The sequence below is a fragment of the Vidua macroura genome, chromosome 12, assembly GCF_024509145.1.
Source record: "Vidua macroura isolate BioBank_ID:100142 chromosome 12, ASM2450914v1, whole genome shotgun sequence".
In the NCBI taxonomy this organism is placed as follows: Eukaryota; Metazoa; Chordata; class Aves; order Passeriformes; family Viduidae; genus Vidua; species Vidua macroura.
The window spans coordinates 10,119,766-10,143,841 of NC_071582.1; the positions used below are offsets into that span (position 1 = coordinate 10,119,766).

Here is a 24,076-nt window from a genome sequence, read left to right on the forward strand (position 1 = left end):
ACCTAAAATAGTACATGCTGTTTTGAGACTACTCTCTTGAAACAACCTCATAAATTAGTCCTCAGAAGTGCCCATTACAAATACTGAAGTAAGAGCTACAGAAGTGCAAGGAGAGCTGGTGCGGGATCCTCTCCCCGCTGTGTGCTCCAGGAGGGTCAGAGGAGTGAGGCAGCCGAGCCACTCCCGAGTGGGCTGAGCAGTGGAAAAAAGAGCAGTGGGAAGCTGGCTGGTGCCGGCTGGCAGGAGGACGGGCTGGCGGCTTTTTCCGCTCCAGATGTAAATATTCATCACTTCACGGACTGCAGCTCGGGCTGACTCTCCAGAGCGGTGCTGTGCGGGAACATTCCATGTGCGGTGCCAGCGCACAGACACACGGCAGCTGCTCTCACTGGAGCGTTTCGCTGGCGCGGGGAGCGCAGTGCCAGCGTGCCCGGAGCAGGGCAGCGGCTCTCGCCGCCGGCCGGGCCCTGCCGGCCCTTGGCATCCCCTCCGAGGGGGCCCGGCACGGCGTTCGGGGCAGCGCGCTCCGGCACCGCCGCCACGGCCCGGCCCCGGTAACGCGGGTTCCGGTTCCGCGGCGTCGCCCCGGTGCCGGTGGTTTGTGCGGCCGCGGGTCCGCCCCGCTCACCTGGCCCGGGCGGGCGGGCGCGGGGGCCGGGCCGGGCCGTGCCGAGGGGGCCGGCCTCGCCCGGCGGGGCCAATCGGCGCCCGGCCCTGTTGCTATGCGCGCCCCTACTCTGCCTCCTTTGTGGAGGATGCCGTGGGCACCCACCCACCCGCGCCGGCGCTGCGGGGCTCGCTGCGGGAGCGCCGGGCCGCGCGGAGAAGGTGTGTACGGCAGCGAGCCCCGCGGCTCGGGCCGGCCCGGCCCGGCCCGGCTCGGCCCGGGGGCGCCGGGGAGGGGGCCGGGCGGAGCGGCGGGGGGAGGCTGAAGGCCGGTGGCACCGGCCCGGACAGGCTTCCCGGGCGTGAAACAAGTTCCAGCTGTGTAACTCAGAGTAGTCGGCAGTTGTTGGCGGTGTTTGTCTGAGAAAGGTGATTTGAAATCCACCTATACTAAAGTGTACCGAAGTTTGCCTCTCCGGTTGAGTCTGTAAACAGTTCCTTTAGAAACCCAAACCAGACATTCTTCCTTTCCTTCCGTGTACTGAGCCTATGAAAGCCTTAAATTCTGTGAGTTGGGGGTTGGCTTTTAGTTTTCCTTTTTTAACGTTCCCTTAAAGGAAAGTAATGGACAGCCTAAAAATTAACTCTATTAATTCATTAGGTTGTTAGGGCAAGAGTATTAAATGTCCTGGAACAGGAGGGGAGGATTTTTAAGCCTTAAAAGTGAGACGTGTAGTTAAGTGTCAGATGTGCTAACAGTTGTAGTTAGTGTAGCCATATGTAACTGTTTGACTCTTCATTGTTATGAGAAAAAAAACAACCTCTTCCCCCTCCCAAAAACACCCTGAAGCTTAACTGAGTTTCTTCTGTGCCTTGTTATGTAGGTCAAGTTTCTCTCTCCTCTTTTTTTTTTTTTTTCCTCCAGCAGGAGGAAACTATTACAGTATTTTGATTTCTGCTAGAAACAATGCATGAAACATTATGAGACCTTTGCCACTACTTGTTTGTCTTGGGGCAAATGAAGCTGATGCAAATATGTCAGCTTTGGGGGCAATAAAAATACGTATTTTTAATTAGTATCTTACTGGTTGCTCAACTATATGGTATAAAAAGCTAATTAATATTATACTGAACTCAGGGCAGAATTGAGGATTATCTATTGCTTTTTATGCAAACTTGTTATCTAAAAATGTGAATGTTGCTCTGATCAAGTATTTGCATATATATTTATACATATATATATTCATCCTGTGTCTAGAGCTTGTTGATATTCCTCTGAAAAGTGCAAGAGTTCTAATTTAAGTGAGCTTGCTGACATTGGATGACCCTCTCCTGGCATGGGAGGAGGAATGATTCCTCTAGTGTACTCTTGTGTTTTGTGTGGGAATATTGGCTTTGAATCACTGAAGCATTGCTTTGGAAAGTAGTTAGGAATTTTTGAGAGGACAAAGTGAAATTTCATAATTGTGTAGATTAAATTTTAAATATGTGAGTCTGCCATTTTGCTATGTGGAAAATTACCATATATTAGGGAAGAGGGAGGCAAACTAGATTCTTGGCAGAAATTCTGTTAAGCCTTTCAGTTTTGACCCTATGTAATGTTTTATTATTTGGAGCAGCAGAAGACTATTACAGCTTAATAACATGACTTACAGTGCGGAAACTTGTAAATAGCTGAATTGTGCTGTGTGACACAGTTCAATTCTAAAACTATCAAAAATGTTCTTTTGTTTTATGCATTCAAAATTCCGTAGTAGCCTCTGGTGTCCATTTTAAAGTGCAGTCTTTTACACAGCTTGAGAGTTGTAATGTCCTCATTTATCCTCCCAAATAAAATTTAAAAACAATTTTATGGGCCTGGCCACTCTCCCAGATTTTTTTTTTTAGATGGGAAGCATATATTGTCTCTTTTGTAACTTTTTTACTTTTGCAGGTTACTGTTTAACCACTTAAGGGCAGGCACTGTAGGTGAAGGTTAGTAGCATTGGAAAAATGACCCGAGGAGCTTCATGCTGCTCCACTGCTTCATCTCTCAGAGCTCCTTGCATTTCTCAGGAAGAAGTACAGTCTCTGCCTTTGGTCTGCTAGCTTTATGCCTCTCCCTCCACCCCACCCTCTCCATATTTTGGACTGCAAATACTGAAACTGAAGCTGGAGGTAGCCTTACTAGCTAGGAGGAGGATTTTGGGTGGTCAAACATGTTCTGACAAAGTTCCACAAGATAAATTACCCACCACTTAGATGACAATGAATGGTTTGTAACATCAAAGTTTTGGGAGATCAAGTAGCACAAAGAGAAGACGAGTACAAAAAGAAGCTGCAGTAGAAGAGGTCAGATGTTATGAAAATAGTTTGCTCTGGGCTTTTTGTTTTGTCTTTTTCTGTATTTCAGATAAAATAATGGAATTCTTAATCTGCATTCCTCACCTGAGGACACTTCCTAACAAGTCCTGTGCTTTTTTTTCTGTGTGCTTTTTTAATTACCCTGATTAGTTAGTTCTGTTCTAGGAGCAGTGCTGCAGAAGTTTTCAGCTTGTAGGTGTGATTTCTGACTGACGTGATGTTGTAATAAAGTTATAGGAATATCAGCTCCTACTTAACCTGCATTCTATAATGTTTAATGTCTTGTCCATTAAAATAAAATTATTGAATTCTTGAGTGTTTCTATCTCTTCTCCCTGTTAATGCTCTTTAAAAGCTTTATTATTATCAGTGCATTTGCACTCTTAGGTTTGTTTCTCATTTTCTTGTTTTTCAGTTATTTTTGGGAAAAAATATTGCAGCTCAGTGGCATTAGTAGGTGCCTTGCACGTAGGCAGAAAATGTGCTTAATAGTTCTTCCCCACGACTATTTATCTTGAGCTTAGTTGTGCCATCAGTGTTCACATTCTTGTTGGAGTTGAACCAAGCCTCTCGAGTTGATACAGTCTGATGGTCAGAAAGCTGCCCTGGATGTATTTCTCCAAGCCTTCACATGTGAAGTCAAATATCTGTAATGGAGAATTTTCCTGAGCATGCTAAAAGGAAAACCTTTTCAGGCACTTCTAGACTGTTCAGTTGCATCATTCTCTTTTGAACCAGAAGTAATGACACTGGGTTCTTGCTCTGGGTCTCTAAACCCTAGCATTATATCAGATCTATCCTATGCATGTGTGGTGTTTTCTACCAAATCTCTCATCTTTTTAGTCTGAGAAGGCATTTCAGCCTGTGCTGTCTCTGAGCCATGTTCTGCTGCACTGAAATTGCTCATGTAACAGGCTGCTTGTCATCATGAAAGACAGACTAGCCTGGAAAATACTGTCTTTTTACTGGGATGTGTGACTTAGGCTCCTGATGCCCTGCAACTCTCCATATTCCACATAAGTATTTTCAAAATTTTCTTCCACTGTATAATTTTGGAAGATCTGAGTTTTGCTGGCTGTACCTGTGAACAGAGTGCTCTTAGCATATGTTAGGGTGTTAAATAACTGAAACAAGGGCTTCCTGCTGAAGGCCTCTTCCTTGCCCCTAATAGTACTGATTTTTTTTTATTTTTTTTTGGTGAAGTATTTAGGAGTTTTAGGAACAGTAAAAGAAACAGATGCATTGTTCCCTTTTGTCACTGTACAGCCTCCCACTTTCTTCTTGAGGGTGTGATGAGTGAGGAGCAACAAGACTGGCCTGCTTTCCTAGGATGAAACTCTGAGAGAGTATTTTTCTTTAGGTTACACTGATTTAAATAAAGATAGCAGAGTCAAGATAAGGTAAAATGCTTTTAACGCCAAAATTCTAAGCTTGGAAATGGATAACTAGGTTTTGTTTTCTTCATGTATGCAGCAAGTAGGCAAATATAATTCATATTCTCTCAGAGGATAAAAGGCAGTATTTACTTCGTAGCAGCACATAGTTGAATCAATGCTATTCATCCTCTGCAATAAAATTACAAAACTTTTCTTTTGCAATATCAAGAAGGTGGGATAAAGAAGATTGAGGGATTGCTGTGGAACTTGGGGAAGATAATGTATAGTGGAGTGTTAAATGGGAGGGATATAGCCTGTTTTGGAGTTCAGCCACATCATCTACTGTCTGATGAAATTCTTTTCAAATTGCTATCTAACAATAAAGCTGCTTCTTCTAGAGGTTGGTGTCTGCATAAGTGTTTGCTTTTTCCTTGGTGAGAAAGGAGAATATTGGCCAACTTAAAGTAATGGTGGTCATCCTACCTGAAAGATAACTGAGTCCTCAGATGAATTTCCACATTAATTAGGAGATTTTCAAAAGGGCTGAAGGTGGGGAGACTTAAATACAAGCACCAGTGCTAATAAGCAAGACTGTTGTTAAATAGTTAATAACAGATGGCTGAACTTCTGATGCAAATGATGAGACAGAACAAGAGAAGTTCTCTGCATCCTGACCCAGCGACTCCTCACTACTGCCATGGCAACTAACACGTTTTACTCTCCAGTTTTAGCAAAGTTTATGAAACTCAAGATAACTTGTTGGTTTTATGACTTTAAAACAAATTTTAAACGGCAAAGCAAACCAGCTGGAGAAGGAGAAAAGGTAAACAAAGAAAAAGTGAATATGAATTCCTAGAGGCCTTGCATATTGAAGTTCTATAACATCTTTCCAAAAGATGCCTGAAATACTGTATACTTTAAAATGCCTGGCAGTTAAAACATTAGTTTAAATGCAGCAGTTTATAATTTGAGCAAGTCTCTCAATCCTTTCCATTTAACTGAACATGAAAATTGCCTCATGCAACTTGAATGGCATCGCAAAGGGGAAAGGGAGCAGGAGGGAGGAAGCTCTCTGCATTTGACCTGGGCATGGTGCAGGTGAGGAGGAGCCTGTGCTGGGGTGGATGTGACTTCTCTGACTTGCTCTCGCCTTGGGCTTGTGAGCAGGATGCTGGAAGCACCCCAAGTGCTCTGTTATTTTTATAGCTAGGTTACTCTATGGGTCTGTACCTACTGTAGTTAAATTCAAGCCAGAAGCGTCAATATCTCTTTTTAGGGTAAGACATCTGCAGGATTGTTGTTATAGCCTAAACTTCATGGCACTGAAACTACTGGAGGGTGCGGTTTGATTTGGGAAGTCGTGAACAAGAGCTGTGTATATAACTGAGTCCAGGTCACTTCTCATACAGCATAAAAAATCTGTTGTAAGTCTGTTTTATCAGTGTAAGTGTTTTATCAGTGTTATTAAGAACATGTAGATGCCTCAGCTTTTGCTGTGTTTGTGAGGTACATCTATGCTTGTGGGTCTTGACTACAGCAGTGGCTTCTTTACAGAGTGAAGGGAGTACTTCATGTAGTTGTGCACCAAGCCTCTATATTCTGTGTTTCCTCACTGTTTTGTGTTGCTGTGTCAGATGGATCAAGGACTTCTTCATCCTACAGGTGTGTAACTCAAGTTATAAGAGGACTTAAAGAGAAGGGAGCAAATTCATGGAGTTATTGCTGGAAGATTATTGTTTGTTATCTGTGATACAAATTAAGAGTCACACTTGGGTATCGTGCTTTGCTGAGTATTATACAAGCATGGAACAAAAGACTGTCCTCACCTCAGACCTTTTGCAAGTGTCAAACGCTAAATCAATGGCTTCCAACAGAGGGCTGTGTGGAGACAAAGGGATAATACTGATGGAGACAGATAAACTGTGCTCCCACAGGCTAACAAGCCTTTATCACCGTAATGGAGAAGCTGCAAAGCAGAGTCATTTTAATCAAGAGCGTAGGACAACACAGGGGGAGTAAGGACTGGTGATTAAAGTAATCACAGGCCAGTTTACTGCAGTAGTGAGTGGGTGACAACAGGAACGCTGGTAAGCCGTGGAGGATCCTGAAAGCAGAAGAAAAAAAAGAGCAATTTTCTTGTTTTGAAATATGTTGTTTTAAGAGACAAAAAAGAACAGGAAAATATGGTTTCCTGTTAGGCACCGGCCAGAGGTACCTTACAAGGCTGGATGGTGGTGAGGCATAACCTCGTCTGTGCCTTTTTCACACAAATTCTGTGAGAAATGCTGCGGGCAGCGCTGCCTCTGCCCTGGGCAGGCAGATAAGGCAGTGCCATCTGCTCGCTGAGGCCCGGGTGGCATTCACGTGGGCTGTGCCCAGCCCAGAGGTCCCCATGGCAGGGCATGCTTCCAGCTTGGACTGGGAGGAATTTATCTCTTAGGAAAATCTTTGGATTTCAGACAAGCATTTTTCCATGCTCAAGAGGAAAACTAACTCATGCTAAGAGCCATTCTCTGAATGCTGTTTCCTAGGGATTCAGCCCAGCAAGGAGGGTGTAGTGAACCCAGTGTGCATGTTTTTCTGGGGATAAAGAGGGCAGGTTGCTTGTTGTCTGGATTCCCGTGCCAGATTCTGATTCTTTCAGAACTTTCTTCAGCCACTAATTCAGATGGTAAGAATAAAATGTTCTGTGCTAAAAATCTCTCAGATGTGTTTTTTATTAGTTCTTGAAGATAAGTGATTGCAAAAAAACCCAGCTGTTTACAGTAATAGCCAATGTAATCAGATATTTCTTAATGGAAACTTTAAGTCCTTTTGACTACTCTTCTGTGCTTGCTGTTTTGTTATCTCTTAGAAAAAATCCTCTTCCTCCAAAAAATTATGCATTGTTGTCCCTTGATAATAACAAAATTTATTTTCTTTATCGATTTCTAGTAGAAAATCTCTGTATAATGGTTTAGCTAATGGGAGGGTTGACAAAGTAAGTTATGGGTATCAGGCCCTTGGTTTCTGGAATGCTTGTGAAGGGCTTTTGTTTTTTTTTTACCTGATGCTTAACTTGAGCATTCACAATAATTTATTAGATCTATTAAACCTGACAAGTAGGAAAATCCTTAATGTTGCCTGAACTGTGTTAGTAGCTGAAGTGAAGCTTTTGGCATATCTGAGCTGAATTCATCTTGGAGCAATTTTCCCTGACAGAAAGTAATTTTGGTATTTTCTGATTGAAAAGTTGCAATGGATATTTACTTTGGGCATTAATACTTTTTCTGCTGGTCCAAAACTCAGTTTTCTGGGTTTTTTCCCCTGCTGTTTACTTTTAATTAAATATAGTTATGAATTATCAAGGAGGAACTAAAGTAAGGTTTTATTTGTTCATCTGTCTTTGCTCATGTCAGTTTGTTTTGCCCAGATACAAAAGAGGCTGGGGAGGACCTTGAGCTTTAACTGGATAAAAACTGTTATTCATGTGCTGCTCATGTTCACTATTTTTAGTGTAGTGTTTTGTTTTTGCTAATAATTTATTAGCTCTGTCCCTTGAGTCACGGGTCACCTGATTTCAGAGCACGTGAGCGGGGTTGGATCCTTTACTCTTGTATAAACTGATAGTTTATCTCGAGGAGCAGGATGCTGCTGCTGCTGGTGAGATTGGGTTGGAAGTGGCCGTGGAGGGGTGAGCCCCGTCCCTTCGGTTCTCTGGAAAGAATGTTCCAAGAATACGCAGTACAGGGTGTTACAAAGCACACGTGCAGCCAATGAACTCAGAGCCCAGGCCAGGCTGGCTGGGTCACTCGAGGTCAGCGCCGTGCAGGGAGACTTTGCCTGCTGTCCCCACCGTGCCTGCCGCGCTCCGTGCCAGCAGCGGCCGTGAGCTCGCTTTCCCCTTCGAGGGAGAATTGTTTTCAGCAGACACATGATGAATACACCACTATTATCCTTGCTCCAGTACTGTTCATTTTGGCACTTCGTACGAGTGTCTTGCATCTCGGATTGTCAGAAGCTTGTTTTGTTCTGTGAGGTGCCTGGTGGCTGGATGTTTCTGGTAGCCTTCATAGCTGCAGCGCAAGCCTGGAAGGATGGTTGAATGAAGGGGAGAGGGAAAGCAGACACTTAAATTTTGTAAGCAAACAAGTATGCTGTTTGAAATTTTACTGTTCAAGTGGGCCCAGTTTTTAAAAAGGTACTTTCCAAGGTCTGATGCTCTGGAGTTTCATTAGTCTGATTGTTTGGGGTTTTTTTTTAAATCTTAAGGTCAGTCTGATCTGTAACAAGATAAATGTACTCAACTAGATCCTGTCAATTCTTCAAATTGGGTGAAAGCAAGAGAAAGAAAAGCTGCACCCATCAAACTATTCAGGACTTGCACAGGTGAAATACATCTAGACATGTAAAATGACTATTTTGATGATTTGGATTGAATTACAAGTTCATTACTGCCCAAGCAGTTGCAGATTTTTAATTGCTGGCCCACGAGGCCTTTTCAGCCCAGTGGAAAACTGCAAACTGTCATATTCTCTAGAATTTAAAAATAATGCCAATTAACCTTCATTTATCTGGATCAGGGCCATTGGTTGACCTAGGTAACAGTGTTGGCATTTATTCATAACTTTATGGTTTTTACAGGTTCCTCTAAGACAACAGGATATTTGAAATTGTGTGATATCCATCCTTGAGGGAGAGGGGTTGCTTTTTCCATGGGTGCAGGGTTTATTGCTGCACTGGTGAGTTGCTGATAGCACCCACTTTACACTCTTACCCAATCTGTAATGTAAATAACAAAACCAAAACTTGTTAAATGTGCTACATGTACATGATCAAAATTCTTGCCCCTGAAGAAATGACAAACTAACCATTGGAGAGTTGTTTGTCAGGTTTTATTTTTTTTTAGTGGTCTTTTAATAGAGTAGACTTACCAAAAGTTGGACTAGGTTTTTTTTTTTTTTTTTTTTTTTAAAAAACATGTAGACTTCTGCCCACCCATGTCCCACAGTCTTCTCTGGTTTGTTTTTGTTTGGGGTTTTTGTAACCACAGTAAAGCTGAGAAATTGCAATATCTATTAAAAATAGATACTGATAGGTATCTTTTGAGGAGATCTTCAGCATACAAGAGCTTTGTCAGTAGCATGGTTTTCAAAAACCATCAGTCAGGCCCGTTGGCACCCGAGCACAGTGTGAAGATGAGTGTTTGAGTATTGGTTGTTGAAAGTTTTCTGAGTGTGTGGAAGGCTGAGTGTTTAGGTACTTATGAAACCTCGCTTGCCTAGACAACAATATTGTGTTGAAGGCTGAATGCTCAGTGAAAGGTTTCCATAAAGTGTGATCCCATAAGTCAACATGGTACTTTTACCAGGGGCTTTCCCTGGCTCCAGCAGCTGTGGCATGTCTGCTGATTCCACCCAGAAGTGAGTCAGTGCTCTCACACAGCACTTTTCAATCACTAGTTTATTTTCCAACAAGTCCAACTATGGTCTGAAGCAAAGGGCACATGATGTAACAGTTCTTTTCCTTGCAATGGTTTTAGGGAAGAAGAACTTGTGCCTGGTGGTTGTAAACCAGAGTGGAACCTGTGCACACATGGAGTAGAGATAGCCTTTCCCAGCAAGGTTTTTGTGTTCCCATTGCAGTTTTGTCAGGCACTAAAAGACTCTTCCAAATAATTTGCTAAAAATCCTTTTGAAAGCTGAAAGCTACTTTATATTTCTCCTCCGAAAAGAAGGGTTATTTTATCTATATTAATAGAAAAAGAAGCACAAGAACACTTGAAAGTATATTGCCAAAGTTTCTAAGTACAATATGTATTTAAGGTGATGAGATAAAGCATGAAATACCCCAAACAGAAAAATTTTTGGTGTTAATGGGGAAATTTTAGAAACCAGTATATTTGGCAAGGGTAACACTTCATCCCTATAAATGCTGAGCCCAAAGATACTTGTGTCTGTTGTGAAGATACATTACAGAGGAATAAACTGAGTGACACTTCAGCAAAAATCTGGTCAGCAAAAGGTGCAAACATCTAGTCTTCTAAGTGGAGGGTTATGCTTTCATAGGCACTGAAATACCTACTGCAGGACTTTTTAAAAGGTCTGTATTATTTTCCAGTAACATCTGGAAGTGATTTATTATCACAAATTACTGCTTTCCATCTCTAAACCAATCCCTGTATAAAACAGTACAGAAGTCTGCAAGTAGTTGAATCTTTGTCAGGCTGGATTGTTAAACAAATTAAAACTGAAACTTATGTATGTCATCCGTATTGTATTGTGTTTAGGGCCTGAAATAAAATTTCTGGCACACACTTTTACTTATGTACTATAAAAATGCTGTCACAGCTGTCAATGCAGAGCTGCCATCAACCTGTTTAATGGGAGGGATGTCTTGGCCTGGGAGTTTGACTTCCCAATACTCAATTGCAACTGTCACATGGATGATATGCCTTCAGGAAGAGGTGAGGATTAGCTAAATAGATGTGCTTTTTCATTGTTAACACACATTGGGTTTCATTTGAAAAGAAAGCAGCAGCTATGGAGTCACTGCAGAAGGATATTTACAGCTAAGGTGAAATAGAGTAAGCTGATGAAAGCCTTCAGCCTGTGTGTCTTCAGATATGTGGCTGCTGCTAAGCTCCTTCCTGAGTTAATGAGCAGCCATAATGAAGATGGTCATCATTCCCATCTCCAAAGTTCCCTTGGCTGGGAACACCTTGATGAAAGTCATCAATACCAGGGAGGGAAGCATGGAAAAAAAAATATATACATAGTAATTTTTATTGGAAAATTGGTGTTTTAGTGTAAAAAATGCTCAGTTATTTGCCAAGGAAACACCTCAGGAAGAAATTCTTGCATGCTCTGTAAGCCTAAGTGTGCTCTGCTTTCCATTCTAGGGTAACACATGGCTCCTTCAGCTGCCAAACTGAGCATTTGGATGGGTTCTGCATTGTGGTGCCAGTGCCTGTGAAGTTAGCCTAGGTCCGACCTCCACATTGCCCTTGTTACCCCTTGGGACCAGGGTGGAGTTTAAAACAGAAATTTATTTCCAATATAATTCTGCAAAGTTTCTATCAGCATATTTACCAGGGTAGTTAATCACTGCATTGGTGGTGAGTGAAGGCCAGATACAAACCTTCTATTCTCTTCCAGTTACAGCCAAGTGTCTAGTCTATACTCAGCACTACACACTAATTCTAAAAGAGCAGTTTTCTCCTAATTATTTTCCTTTAGAAATGAATAGAAATACCTGACAGAAATCCTTTTGCTTTGTTGGGATTTAAATTTTTGTTTTGTTCAGATAAGTGCAATGTGTCATGCAGTTTGTTCTAACACTAGCTAACTTAGGCAGAGCATCAGCTAAACAAGGGGAAAATGTAAAAAGCTAGAGATGAATTTATGGAAATTACTTGGTCTGCTCCTTTTAGGCATTTTTGTTTCATTATAGTATAACTTCAGTTTTTTTGTGTAGTCACATTTAATGTAATCCCAATGTAGGAAATAGTAATATAAAGGAAAACAGAAATTGATGTGCTCTTAAGGGCATTAACTGTGCCAGGTCCTCTTTGCTTTCAGGACCTGTCCAGTTGTAGCATGTTGGTACAAAGTAGCACCTTTAGTTTAGGGGTCAGCAAAAAGAAAATGTTCTCTTCCCACAACTGGCTTATTTTTAAACTGCTAACCATTGCAGCACTGATAATCTTACAGCTTTACACTGATATTTTAGCACTTATTTACCTATGTCAGGATAGAGTGGGACTGTTGTATTTTACAATATACATGTTCTCTTGCAACTTTGGGTGAATTGACGTTTGAAATAGGCCTCAAAGTTCATGTTTTCAGGTGTTGCTTTCCTTCTACTAAATACAGATGTTGAAATTGTAATGATTGACCTACTTTACAATTTGTGATTTCATTGTGGAGCAAGAAACAATTCAGCTTATACCATCTTTTCTTACTCCTTTTCTTTGTCCACTTAAGGGAATAGAAACCCAGTTTCCCTGATCAAAATGCAAATATTGGATCTAGAACCTGGTTTAATGCCAACAAATCAAAAGAAGCACATTAAACTGTTGTTGCTTAGATAAAAATAGAAGCTACAGTTGGACGGAGAGAAGTGACTCAGTAAGCGGCATGGTGATGGCAAAATAGGATGTCAGCCAAAACGCAGGAAGCAAGATGGGAACACCCAGATCAGTTTAACAGTCTGCATTTTACACTCCCAGAGAGCAGGAGTTTCGGAGATTACTACAAGAAACTTAAGCTTTAAATGGATTTTATATCTGTACTTATTAAGCTGTTTGAACCTGAAAAAGTTTTAGTAAAATATGAATTGTACTTCCCCTCCCCCCCCCCCAGCCCACTTTTAAAACCAGTCTCTCTATTTACAGTAAAGCTGCCTGAGATTAGCCCTGGGTGCTGTGAGAGGCATCCAGCAGGAACGTGCAGGAGATGAGCAGTGATACACACGTACCCAGGGAATTAATGCAGCACTGCACTCTGCACTGCAGCCCATGGCACTGATTGATTTTTATTGCTCTGCAACTCTGGAATAACTTCATCAGCTCCATATAGCTCTGTCTTGAGTTTTAAAAATCCCCCTTACTTAGAAGATAGTGTACTTTGGTTTGTTTTTCTGGGTATAAACTGGCATAACAACACACAAGCAGGTGAATTTCTTCCGGTTTTATGTGAAACTAAGTAGGGCCAGAGGGCTTTTTGTTGCTTATACTGTTATTTTATTTGAATAGCAGGTATGCATCAGTTCTAATATAAATTCCTATGCTGCCATTTTCTGCCTACAGCTGAACTGCTTTGATACCCAGGTAGTGGTTCAGTTTGGCACCCTGCAAAAAGTGAGCAGACAGTCGCAATAAGATGAGTATGTTGCTGCTCTCATGTTTTCACAATGACTGTCCCTGAGCTCAAAGATCTCGAGCCATAAGAATGAAAGATAGTTGGCAGTGTGTGTTAATCTGTAGAGAATTATTCCTAAATTAAGGAATTCACTGCATTTGCTTGAGTTTAAGTAACTAATAGCTTGTTTCTTGAAAAAAGTAAGCCATCTCATAACTTTAACTCTTGATAACTTAAATTATACATAAACTCTCAATATTGCAAAGCTTTTGAAGCGTGTGACTTCAGATATAATTATGGGTTTGTAATATGCAGACACAACATGACTGCTCATTTAGAGAATCTTGAATTTGGGGGATTCAAGGGCAACTTTCTTTTGAAGTGAAGCACAACGTGGAATTAGTTAACCAAAGCATCCGTAGGTGTTTCTAATTCCAGAAGAGAAGCTGTTAGTCAAAGGTTTACATTGTGTTTCATTTCCTTTACAGTAGTTTCTTGAATCCCTCCCTGCCTTACTCTTAAAATGTGGAAGTACCTTTAACCTGTATCTTGGAATAGCAAGATGATAAAACTTTTTCAGAGTGACTGATTTGCAGGAAGAGCTTTTGCTGATTTTTTTTTTTTTTCAATGCAGGGCACTGCCCTTGCTGGGAGGTGTTGGGTTCTGAGTTCTGACAGTGCAGCCACTTCTCCTCCAGTGTACCCGACTCTCCTGCCATGGGACCCTTGGACTGAAGTGTCTCCTTTCAGTTGTACTGAAAGCACAACAAAGAAATCCAAGTACTTAAGCCATGCTTTTAGTCTCTGAGAAAGGCAGGACAGAGCAGACTGGGCAGGGCAGGAGCAGGGCTTGCATCAGCTGGGAATCCCAACAGGCTACACCATCCAGTCCATATTTTGTTAAGTATTTTGCTTACTGGGTTTCAGCTTTCTAAGTAAAATAGGAATGTGATTACTTTTAATCAGTGGCCTTCAAAATCCATTATGGGTGCCTAAAGATTTTCCAGGGAAGATCTGGGCTGTTACAGGGCATATTCAAAGGCAATTATTAGTTGTTTCATGGACTTTCAAAGGAAGTAGCCCTCAATCAGTAAAGGTCAGGATTAAAGAATACTTTCAGTTGGACTTAATTGTCTTTCTTTGAAGAAAGTCTCTTTGCAAACATGAGCTCTTTTTCTGAGAAGAGGATGAGTTTGGTAGACAGTTGTGGTGAGCAGTGCAGTATGAGAAGTTCTAGACAATAAAATAAGCATGGACTAAGAGAGGTTGTGGTTGTATCACAGCCTGGTCATGATGGGAGGGTAGCACAGGGCAGGAGAGGCTCTGCTGGGGCCTTTTATTGCCTTGCTGTGCCCAGGCAGGACAGGGTAGCAGCTCCCAGATGCATCTTCTGGTGGCACCTGGAACACAATGGGTTACATGATACCAAATGTATTTGTTTCCTGGCCTAAGCCTAGAAAACAGATTAAATGCTCTTCTAAAACACGTATTTCAGGAAAACATCTTCTGTAATTATTACAGAAAAAGCTGTGATAGGAAAGGGAAGGGAGTTGGTCTGCACAAGCATGACCTAGTTGGGAAAGGAGTCAGCTAAGCATAACTCAATTAACTGAAGTTTTCAGAGAGTCCTTGGGTTACAGTTAAGTGGATTTGTGAATCCCTACTACCACATAACTAATCTTAATTTGTGTTTCAGGATGTGAGCCAATTTCAGTTTTTGGGGGGGTTGTGGGTTCTTATTCTGTATTCTAGTGCTCATGCACCTGTGTGTAGTGGAGGTAGGAGGACAAGGATTTGAAGACTCTTTGACATTTCTGGTTAAATTGGCTTTTCTGTTTTTTGTAGGTGTAGAAAATCAGTCATTGTTGAGGTTGGTATGTGCAAGAGGCAAAGGAAAACAAAGTTCCAGTATTGTATATTCAGTCCTCCAGTATTGTATGCTTTGCTCTATGCACAGTAACTTCAGTCTAAATTTAAATTTCTCTTTCTTCCTGCTAGAGTAGTCTGACACCTGCTGCTATCTCTTGTGCCCACCTGGTCAATAACCTTTAGTTATAATGTATTGGTTAAAGGGCTGTAGTGCCTTATTACTTTAATTCTTATTTACTTGTGTCAGTTAACTGGATTTTTTGCCATTTTAAGGAGAATAAACCCCAGACAGTGCAGAGATGCATATTTTATGCTGTATACTTGCCATGTTGCAGTGCTAGAAATGAAGCAGAACAATAGCCATAGTTGTATAGTCAGGTTATAGGATTGAGGTTATTCTGTACACAATATATGATGTGTCCTAGGGCTGATTCATACACAAAACCAAACAGCTACAGCACACACAGAGTAAGACTTCTTTTAACTAAACACTGAGTTCGCTGTTTCTATAAATGTCATTCCACCCTTTTCCTCAATTGCATCAACTTGCATCATCTGTGTCTGTTGTATAGGAACAATTACCAGGCTTCTCAATGGTTATAGGGTATTTTCTTTATGAAAACTCTTAGAAGTTGCTAATGATATATAAATCTAATTAAGCTAAAAAATTATATTATGCCACAGGAACTTTGTAGGAAAAAATACATTTCTCGATATCTCTTACTGTTTGTGCTTTAGTTTTTTTTTTTAAGGTCCAGATCACTGACATAATTTTAAAGTACTGGCCCTGTCCTTATAATGCTGCAGCATTTCCTAGTTCAACACAGACTTTTTACTGATGCTGTTTTTATTTTGAAACAATGTGGTGTTTTTGTAACTGCAGCCAATATAACTATATAAATATGTCTCTTTAGCTAGTTGGGCTTTCTCTTCCATTCTTAAGGCAAGAAACCAGTTGCTTCTGAAATAATAGGTCTGATACAGGAACACAGGCTTTATTTGTAAATTGAACTTGGAAGTGAGCTTTATCTGTTTGCATAAATCAATATTGTGTATGTCATCTGATTCTTGAGTGATGATTATTTCAGAATATGTAGCTGGCTTTATTCACTAGATTTTGCTTATTTACTATTCACTGGATCTTTCATCTGAACATCTTAAACTGTCTGTGCCTTGTAGTGACCCGTGGCAGGCCTGTGAAGGCACTAAGCACTTCAGGTATGCAATATAAGCTTTGGTATCAGAGGCTTTTTAATAGAAAAAAGGGATAGGGGTTTTGCCTAAATCCAATTGCTCAGCAGAAGCCCTCAGGCCATAGGATTTGTCCATTAATTTGTGTCAAGTCCAAAAGATTTTGATAACATATGGGTTATCTTCTTAAAAAGAAAGCGAAATAATAGAAAGTCTATTGCTTCATCGGGTAAGCTGCTAATGGCATTGAAGGGCATGTCTGTTTTACTGGTACTTGCCACTTAAAATTCTCTAGTGTAAATTTTCAGGTATCACATTTTACTGTGCACAAGCTGATCTTGATCACACTCTCTTTACAGTTTTCCTTAAAAATCATATGTGTTTTTATGTATTTTAACTAAAAACCATTCTTCTTTCAGATTTGTGTAGGGGTGAATTAGTTTTGTTTAGTGTGCTAAACATAAGACAATTCTTGTTTGAATTAATTTCACTCCTGTTGAACACTCTCTAGATTTTTGAGCTTCTATGTCTGAGTAGGCAAAATACTCCAGTAGTGATTCTTCCTGCTGTGACTTTCTTGAAATTGGCCTTTGGACATAAAAAAGATGAACTCAGCAGCAAGATAATGCTGCAATTTTTTTTTTGTCTGTTATATATCAAAATCCTTTTCAGAGTCTTCCCAAATTCCATTTTCCTATTCCCAAGTATGACTTGCTTATTGTTTACCAGACTTCCAGCTGAAAAAAAAAGTGCAGGTGCCTAATTTTGTAGGTGACTCATATCACTACCTAAGAGGCTTGTCTTCTCTGTTATTTACCATCCCTTTAATCTTTCATGCACCCTTTATTAGACATTTTTTGCCATCCATCAGGTGAATGACATTTTAACTTATGCCAGATTAATTAGTGTATTGTTCACATACCAGATGGGGTCCTCAAGGATAATTCATCTGTCCTCTGGCTCTTCTTCAGCAGTGGGCTGACTTCTCTTGCTTACCTTGTGTAGATCCCTTCAAATAGTCTGTAAGCCCTGGGGTCCGTGGTGTACAAGCCTGGGCTAGACAAATATGTACATGCAAAAGCTAGTTTTACACACTTCATGATTTGCATATGCAGATAATTGCACGTTTAATTGGAGCTTTTGTTTCATGCATCCATTCTTGTATGCATCTCTCAAGTCTGCCTGCAGTATTTGCCAAATGCTCTGCTATTAGGGGACCAAGACAAAAAAGACTTCTGAAAGGTATTTTATGCATGATAATTGAAACGTGAATAGAAATTAACTCTCTCTCCCTGTGGCAGTTTTGGTGGATGACATAGGACATTTAAGCTAAAATTGTGAAGATGTCAGGTGCTTTTGTTCCCCTAAAGCATCAAAATAAAGGTAAAGAACTGCTGGCAGCCCTGCCTCCACCCGCTTTTCTTTGCTGTTCTTAAAATAGACTTTGAAGTGAATGTATTTTAGCTTTCATGGGAAAGAGAGTTTTCTGTAACCTCTTCAGTAATTAAATAATTTTGAAACTTGAAGTGTTTTGAAGCAGTGAGGGGAACGACATGATCTGGTTGTACTTAAATCTGTTTGAATGATGGGTGACATCCTCGTGATGAAGGGAGGAGGAGGAGAAGGGTGCTCTATAAAACACCATAAAATGGTGCCTCTTTTGGGAACTGAGTGTGCCAGGGCTCTTCATGAAGAGCAATGCCAGCTGCTGCTTTGTCTGCAGATACTTGTTGAGTTTTCCTTCTTTGCACAAGTTTAGACTGACCGTGGTACAAAACAATGAATAGTCTGTATGTTTCTTCGGAACATTTCCTATGTGTTAGTGGTAGCTAAAAATGGACCTCTGAAGTAAGCCTTGCTCTCAGCAGGAGGGACTTGCAATAAAAATCTTAAAGAACATTGTGTCCCACTTTTTCCATAATAGAAGTAAATATTTCTTTTTCTTCTTGAATTTTTAATCTACTTTATGATATGTTGTGGATTCTTATTCCATCTGTCAGATGATAATAACAATGCCAAGTCATACTGTCATTAGACTTCTCCCACAAGAACCCAGGAAATCTTTTGTCTTCTGGAAAAGCTGTAGAAAAACAAAGTTCTTTGTTTGTAGTGACAACATTATGAGATGAGGAAAGTTGTTTTGTTGTGCTGGACTGGGGAGTGGTGGGTTTTATGGGGAGTGCAGCCAGTCTGACACAAAGATCCATTTCCCATAGCCCACTCTCATTTCAAGTGTAATTGAAACAAACTGCAGGGTCAGCCAACAGTTGTTATACAGCAAATGTCATTAATTTTTGTCTTTTTGAAATGACAGATACTTTGGATGAATACTTTGAGTATGAAGCTGAGGAGTTCCTGGTCTCCTTGGCCCTGCTGATCACTGAGGGCCGGACACCGGAGTACTCAATCAAGGGCAGGACAGAGGGCTTTCACTGCCCACCAGCACAGTCAAGTCAGCCACCAACAACTAAGCATGAATGCAGTGACAAACTGGCTCAGGTATGGTGGTGGTACCCATTTCATGTCACAAATCCTTGCTACATGGTTAAAGTCAGCCAAGAAACCCGCAGTGGATTCACAATTAAGCATGAGTAACAATGGCTTTCTGTCAGTCCTTCATTTAAATGAGTATGTAATTCAGTATCCTGCTAATAATAGATCTGTCCTTAAAATGAGAGATCATTAAGCCTTTTATCCTTGAACATGAAGTTCTGCACACTACCTGAATGCAGTGCCTGTTTGAATCTTTATTATGCAAATGACAAGCACTATACTTAGTATTCTTGGTCTGGGGTTTCTTTTGAGAAAATGTAGGCTGACTTGCCTAACTTTTTGCTTTTCCAGGTGTTCTGGAAAAGTTAGTGATCTAAAAAGCACATCAAACCTAGCCAGTCTGTTTGGGAGTAACGATGGAGCATCCCATCTCTCAAGTAAAAGTTCTTAAGTACAGTGGGAATTTAAGTTATATTCATGCAGAAGTTAGCCTGCTCCAAGACACAGTTTATGAAGATTTATAAAGATGCTGCTTGAGTCTGTCTACCCAAGAGGGTGCCTTGTGGAGAGATAGCTACAAAGTAGCAAAGTGCAGTGGTTGAGGAAATGCATTTTTACAAGCTTCTTAAATTTACTAAAGAAAGTTTCTCAAATGGCAACTGTAAAGGAGGTGTTAATTATTATTTAATTTAATATCTCTGGAATCTTATTTCTGATTTGGTGAAACCAAACAGAATTTGACCCTTACCCTTCTCTAGTACTTTGGAATGTGCTTTTAAATTAGATTTAAATCTAGCTAGTATTTTTATGGCTTGTGTATGTTGACATTTTTCTTTCCCTCAGTGTCGTCAGGCCAGGCGAACCAGATCTGAGGTTATGCTTCTGTGGAAGAACAATATTCCAATCATGGTCGAAGTGATGCTACTTCCAGACTGTTGCTATAGTGATGAAGGGCCCACCACAGAGGGGAATGATTTAAATGATCCTGCAATCAAACAAGATGCATTGCTGTTAGAAAGGTGGATTTTGGAGCCAGTTCCTCGACAGTAAGTTGGATATGAGGATTAGTTGATTTTTGCGAGAATATTTCATATTAAAGTCCTTAAAGTAATCAGTTAGTGTTTTTGAACTGGCTCTTTGCCATGAGGACTGATCTAAAAAACCACTGTTTGCTAGTGAAATCAAAGCATTTCAATTTTAGTCATCTTGTACTCAAAATTTGTGCAGTGCAGAGTATGAAATGCTCCTGGCTGCAAATGGTAACATATAACATTTGTTATGTAAAATTTTGTTAATTTTCATATGTATAAAAACAAATCAGCCTCTGGAATCTTCAAAATGTTTGAGGAGTTTTTGCTTTGCTTGATTAAGCTATATTTTATTTTCTGACTGAAGATCTGACAATATTCTAGTTCTAACAGGTCTCTGAATATTCTTACCAACACTCATGTGTTTGTCTTTACATGCCTTAGGAGTGGAGATCGATTTATTGAAGAGAAGACCCTTTTATTGGCTGTTCGCTCCTTCGTTTTCTTCTCTCAGCTGAGCGCGTGGCTGAGTGTTTCACATGGTGCTGTTCCCCGAAACATCCTCTACAGGTATGCCTGCAATGGAAAAAAACTCGTTTGCTGTCTGCAGATTGCTGCAGCTTGTCTTAAAATCATTCTTCTCTCCTGGTTTCCTACTTGCTCTTAGAAGGTGCCATATTGTTGGCCCGGTACTTTGGCAGTTCTGTAGGATTTGTGTACTATGCAAAGTACAGGAGTTGCTGATGTTTCTAGTGCTTTTTCTTAGATATTTGTTACAAAGTAGATAATTAAAAACTTTACATGTAGCCATTTTTGTAAATGCCCTTCGGTGTTGTTGCAGGGTGAGCGCTGCAGATGTGGACTTGCAATGGACGTTCTCCCAGACACCCACTGAGCACGTCTTTCCTGTTCCTAACGTTTCTCACAATGTGGCCTTGAGGGTCAGCGTCCAGTCCCTGCCCAGGCAATCCAACTACCCAGTTTTGACCTGTAGTATTCACACCAACCTTAGCTTTTATGAAAAGCAAATGCAAGAGCGTAAATTCCATCAGCGCAGCGATCCCAGTGCTGCTCAGCAATGCAGAACTTCCAGTCCACTGCGTTTTCGTGGGAAACAGACATGGACAATGACACCTGAAGGCCTACTTAATGGAAAAAAGATGCCTGAATTTACAACATCTTTTAGAAATTTAAAACTTTATCCATCTACCGGACTTGGATCTGACTTTGGGGCATCACAGTCCAAAGTTCAGTGCTATAATGCCACAGCAGACAATAAGACACAATCTCATGAAACACCGGTCAGAACTTTTAAATCCTATTCTCTGGTTGATTCCCATGTTTCAAATAATCATTGCTCGCATCAGCCCACAGGAGAAACCAATCCTTTGATAGGCTCTTTACTTCAAGAGCGACAAGAAGTCATTGCAAGGATTGCTCAGCACTTGATTCACTGTGATCCAGCTACTTCACCAGTTGTTGCTGGGCGTCCATTCACCACACATGAAAACATCTCGGCCACACCAAAAGCTTTTCGGAGCACTTTCGAAGAGGAAAACTTGCCAAGGAAAAGCAAGGAAAGCTCCCCTGTTCCTGCTGCCAACTTAGACAATGCAATACAGGAAGATGGTGATGAAGGCAAAGCTAGAGCAGTGCCAGAGGTGCCACTGCTGGATGCCCGTGTTGCAGGGAACCACTGTGGCCGTCAGTCGGCAGGAGAGGGTAACCCCCTGATTGATTCCCTGCTGCAGGAGCGGCAGGAGGTGATAGCAAGGATTGCCCAGCACTTGATTCATTGTGATCCAGCTACTTCCCATGTTGCTGGACGTCCATTCAAAGTGCATGAGGCTAGTCCAGTCACGTCAAAAATTTTCCGAAGTACGTATGAAGATGAAAATTTGCTGAAGAAAGGCAAGGAACCATCTTCTGTTTCTTTTGCTAAATCAAAATTTTCTTTGGTAGAAGACAGCAGTAAATCAGGGACAAAGACACCTGATACTCCTACCAGTCCTTCTAGGTTTGATGGAGAATTGAAGACTTCTCTAAAAGTCCAAGCAAGAAGAAAATTGGTTTTAGCAAAACCCAGTGAAGCTGTCCAAAATTCATTTCATCAGACTTCAAATAAAACTTCTCATGCATTTAGTAGCATTCACACATCATCATCATGTATTAAAGAAAACAAATCTGAAATTCCAGATAAATTGGAAATACATTCTGGTTATGCACAGAAAGACCAGATAACCAATAGAATTAAACAGGGTTCAAATTCCAGCAACATTGATGAACAGATTTGCACAAATAAACTTAAAGAAAGAACAGTTGTTAGTGAGAACAATGGCACAGAGAGTTTTAATAATTTACAGATAGAAAAATGCAGAATACTTGAAGGTACAAAAAAAGCAAGTGTGATGCTGATATCTGACTCTTTGCACAAAAATGAGCTCAAGTGTTTAGATAGAGACTCCAAAAAAGCAATTATTTATGAGCAAAATACACAACTTGTTAGTATTGAAAATTATTTAAATAAAGACCATGACAGTTTCAAAACCAAAACCAAACAAGATAAAACAAAAACTGCACATGATGAGAATGAAGACCCAACAGGCCTTGATTTTCAAAGCACTTCTCAGAAGAAACCTGCAGAAGACAATGTAGTTAAGTGTGAGCGGCAGAAGAACCCAGATGCACAGGTAAATACCTATGGGAACAGACAGTAATTCCTCTAGCTGCCCTTTGTCAGGTAGCTTGTACCCTCTATCTGCTAAGGGCCAGCATGAAGAGGAGTTTCAGCCTGACTTTGCAGGTAGCAACATATTACCATTGTAGTCTTGGCCTGAAGTAACTCAGGAAGAATTTCTTCATGGAAAGGGTTAAGCATGGGAAGGGACAGCCCAGGTGGTGGAGTCGCCATCCCTGGAGGTGTTCAAGAAACAATTTAGTGCCATGGTCTAGCTGGCAAGGTGACCTGTCAAATGAGTCTTTGTGGTGGGGTAACTTGGCCAGTGGTGCCTCCCCTAAATTTCATCAGTTTAACTTGGAGAAGAACGCTGTCCTATTCCCCTCTGGTGACAGAGTTCTGAATGACTGTTCCCATGGCCAGTGAGGCATCCTGGTTTGTAGAAATGCACCCATCTGAGCATGGAATGTGATCTGTTAGGGGCAATCTGTGTAACTGTAGATTGAGTCAAGAGGAACTTCTACTGAATGTTTCATCCCATGCTAGTGTGATGTAGATCCACCTGGGTCAGGAGTCTTCTCCCTTACAGCAAGTGAGGGTTACCATGATAGGTCACTGAAGTATCCCATTGATAACCTCAGGAAATTTGTTTTGCTGGCAGAAAGCACCGCCTCTAAAACACACAAATACGTGGCGGAAACACAATTTTCGATCCCTGGATGGAACTTCAACCAAGGCTTTTCATCCCAGAACTGGACTGCCTCTGCTTTCTAGTCCTGTAAGTTATTCTTGAAATTCTTTTAGCTGAGGAAGGGACTGTTTGTTCCTCTAATGTCTGTGCATGGTATAAAATCTGACAAAGTACCTAGGTGAAGTGTATGTATTTACTTTGTGTCACAGTGAATACTCCTGTGAGTGGAAATTAATGCTTAAATGAGAGTTAACATGTAAATTAGGCTGAATAATAATTTTGGAAAAGAAAATATTAAAGACATAGTTGTTGAAATCATAACAAGATTAACAAAAGGTGGCATTATATTGAAAAATTGATGTAAACAATGCCTTTGGTGCTATTTTGGAGCACAAAAGAAAGCATTTTGAAGATCAGAGTTTTAAGTGTAAGTTAACATTTTGTCATTTAGGTTTTGTGTTCATTTTTAACACCTGATTGCCCATTATTCCAAAGCCTTTGTTTCTGTGAACAGTTTGTATTGTATATTCTTCAGTAACCAGCAGTGTCATGGAATGACTTAGTGAACAAAGGCAGACACTGGGGGGAAGTGTTAAGTTCTTGGTAGGTTGTTTGGAGTTTTATGAAACAGGCAGCTCCTATTAAAACTACTGAAGTAGTGATGTCCTGTAATCAACACATGGTATGCTTTATTCTTCCTTGCCTGTAAAGGCTGTGATATTTTCAGGAAAATTGGATGGAAATTGTTACAGCCTGTTTATTAGCAATATTCTATGCTGTTCTGAAGAGACATCAGCTTCCTGAATGTCTTCATCGAAATACTTCCTGTTAATCAGAATTTACAGTCTCATCATTAATAATCCTAGAACTTTCTTCACTAAGTTTAAAATGTATAGGAATTACATTCTCTGCTCTGTTTTTGTAATTTTGTAGTGTCATGAAAAGTCTTGGCAAAATGTGCTT

At 40.7% G+C, this 24,076-nt stretch overlaps 1 protein-coding gene across 6 annotated transcripts in view; it reads left to right on the plus strand.

Annotated features, from left to right (window-relative positions):
- ATOSA (atos homolog A) overlaps nt 1–24,076 on the plus strand; it is a 46,902-nt gene that overhangs the window by 11,429 nt on the left and 11,397 nt on the right. For 2 of the 6 annotated variants that reach the window (XM_053988601.1, XM_053988599.1), the window contains exons 2-6: nt 18,539–18,723; nt 19,561–19,763; nt 20,190–20,315; nt 20,587–22,435; nt 23,084–23,200. In XM_053988601.1, the coding sequence (XP_053844576.1) occupies nt 18,539–18,723; nt 19,561–19,763; nt 20,190–20,315; nt 20,587–22,435; nt 23,084–23,200 (2,480 nt within the window). Of the gene's footprint in view, nt 1–760; nt 829–6,741; nt 6,996–9,007; nt 9,046–18,538; nt 18,724–19,560; nt 19,764–20,189; nt 20,316–20,586; nt 22,436–23,083; nt 23,201–24,076 lie in introns of those variants that run through there. The other 4 variants (XM_053988598.1, XM_053988597.1, XM_053988596.1 and 1 more) reach the window with 4 other exon arrangements.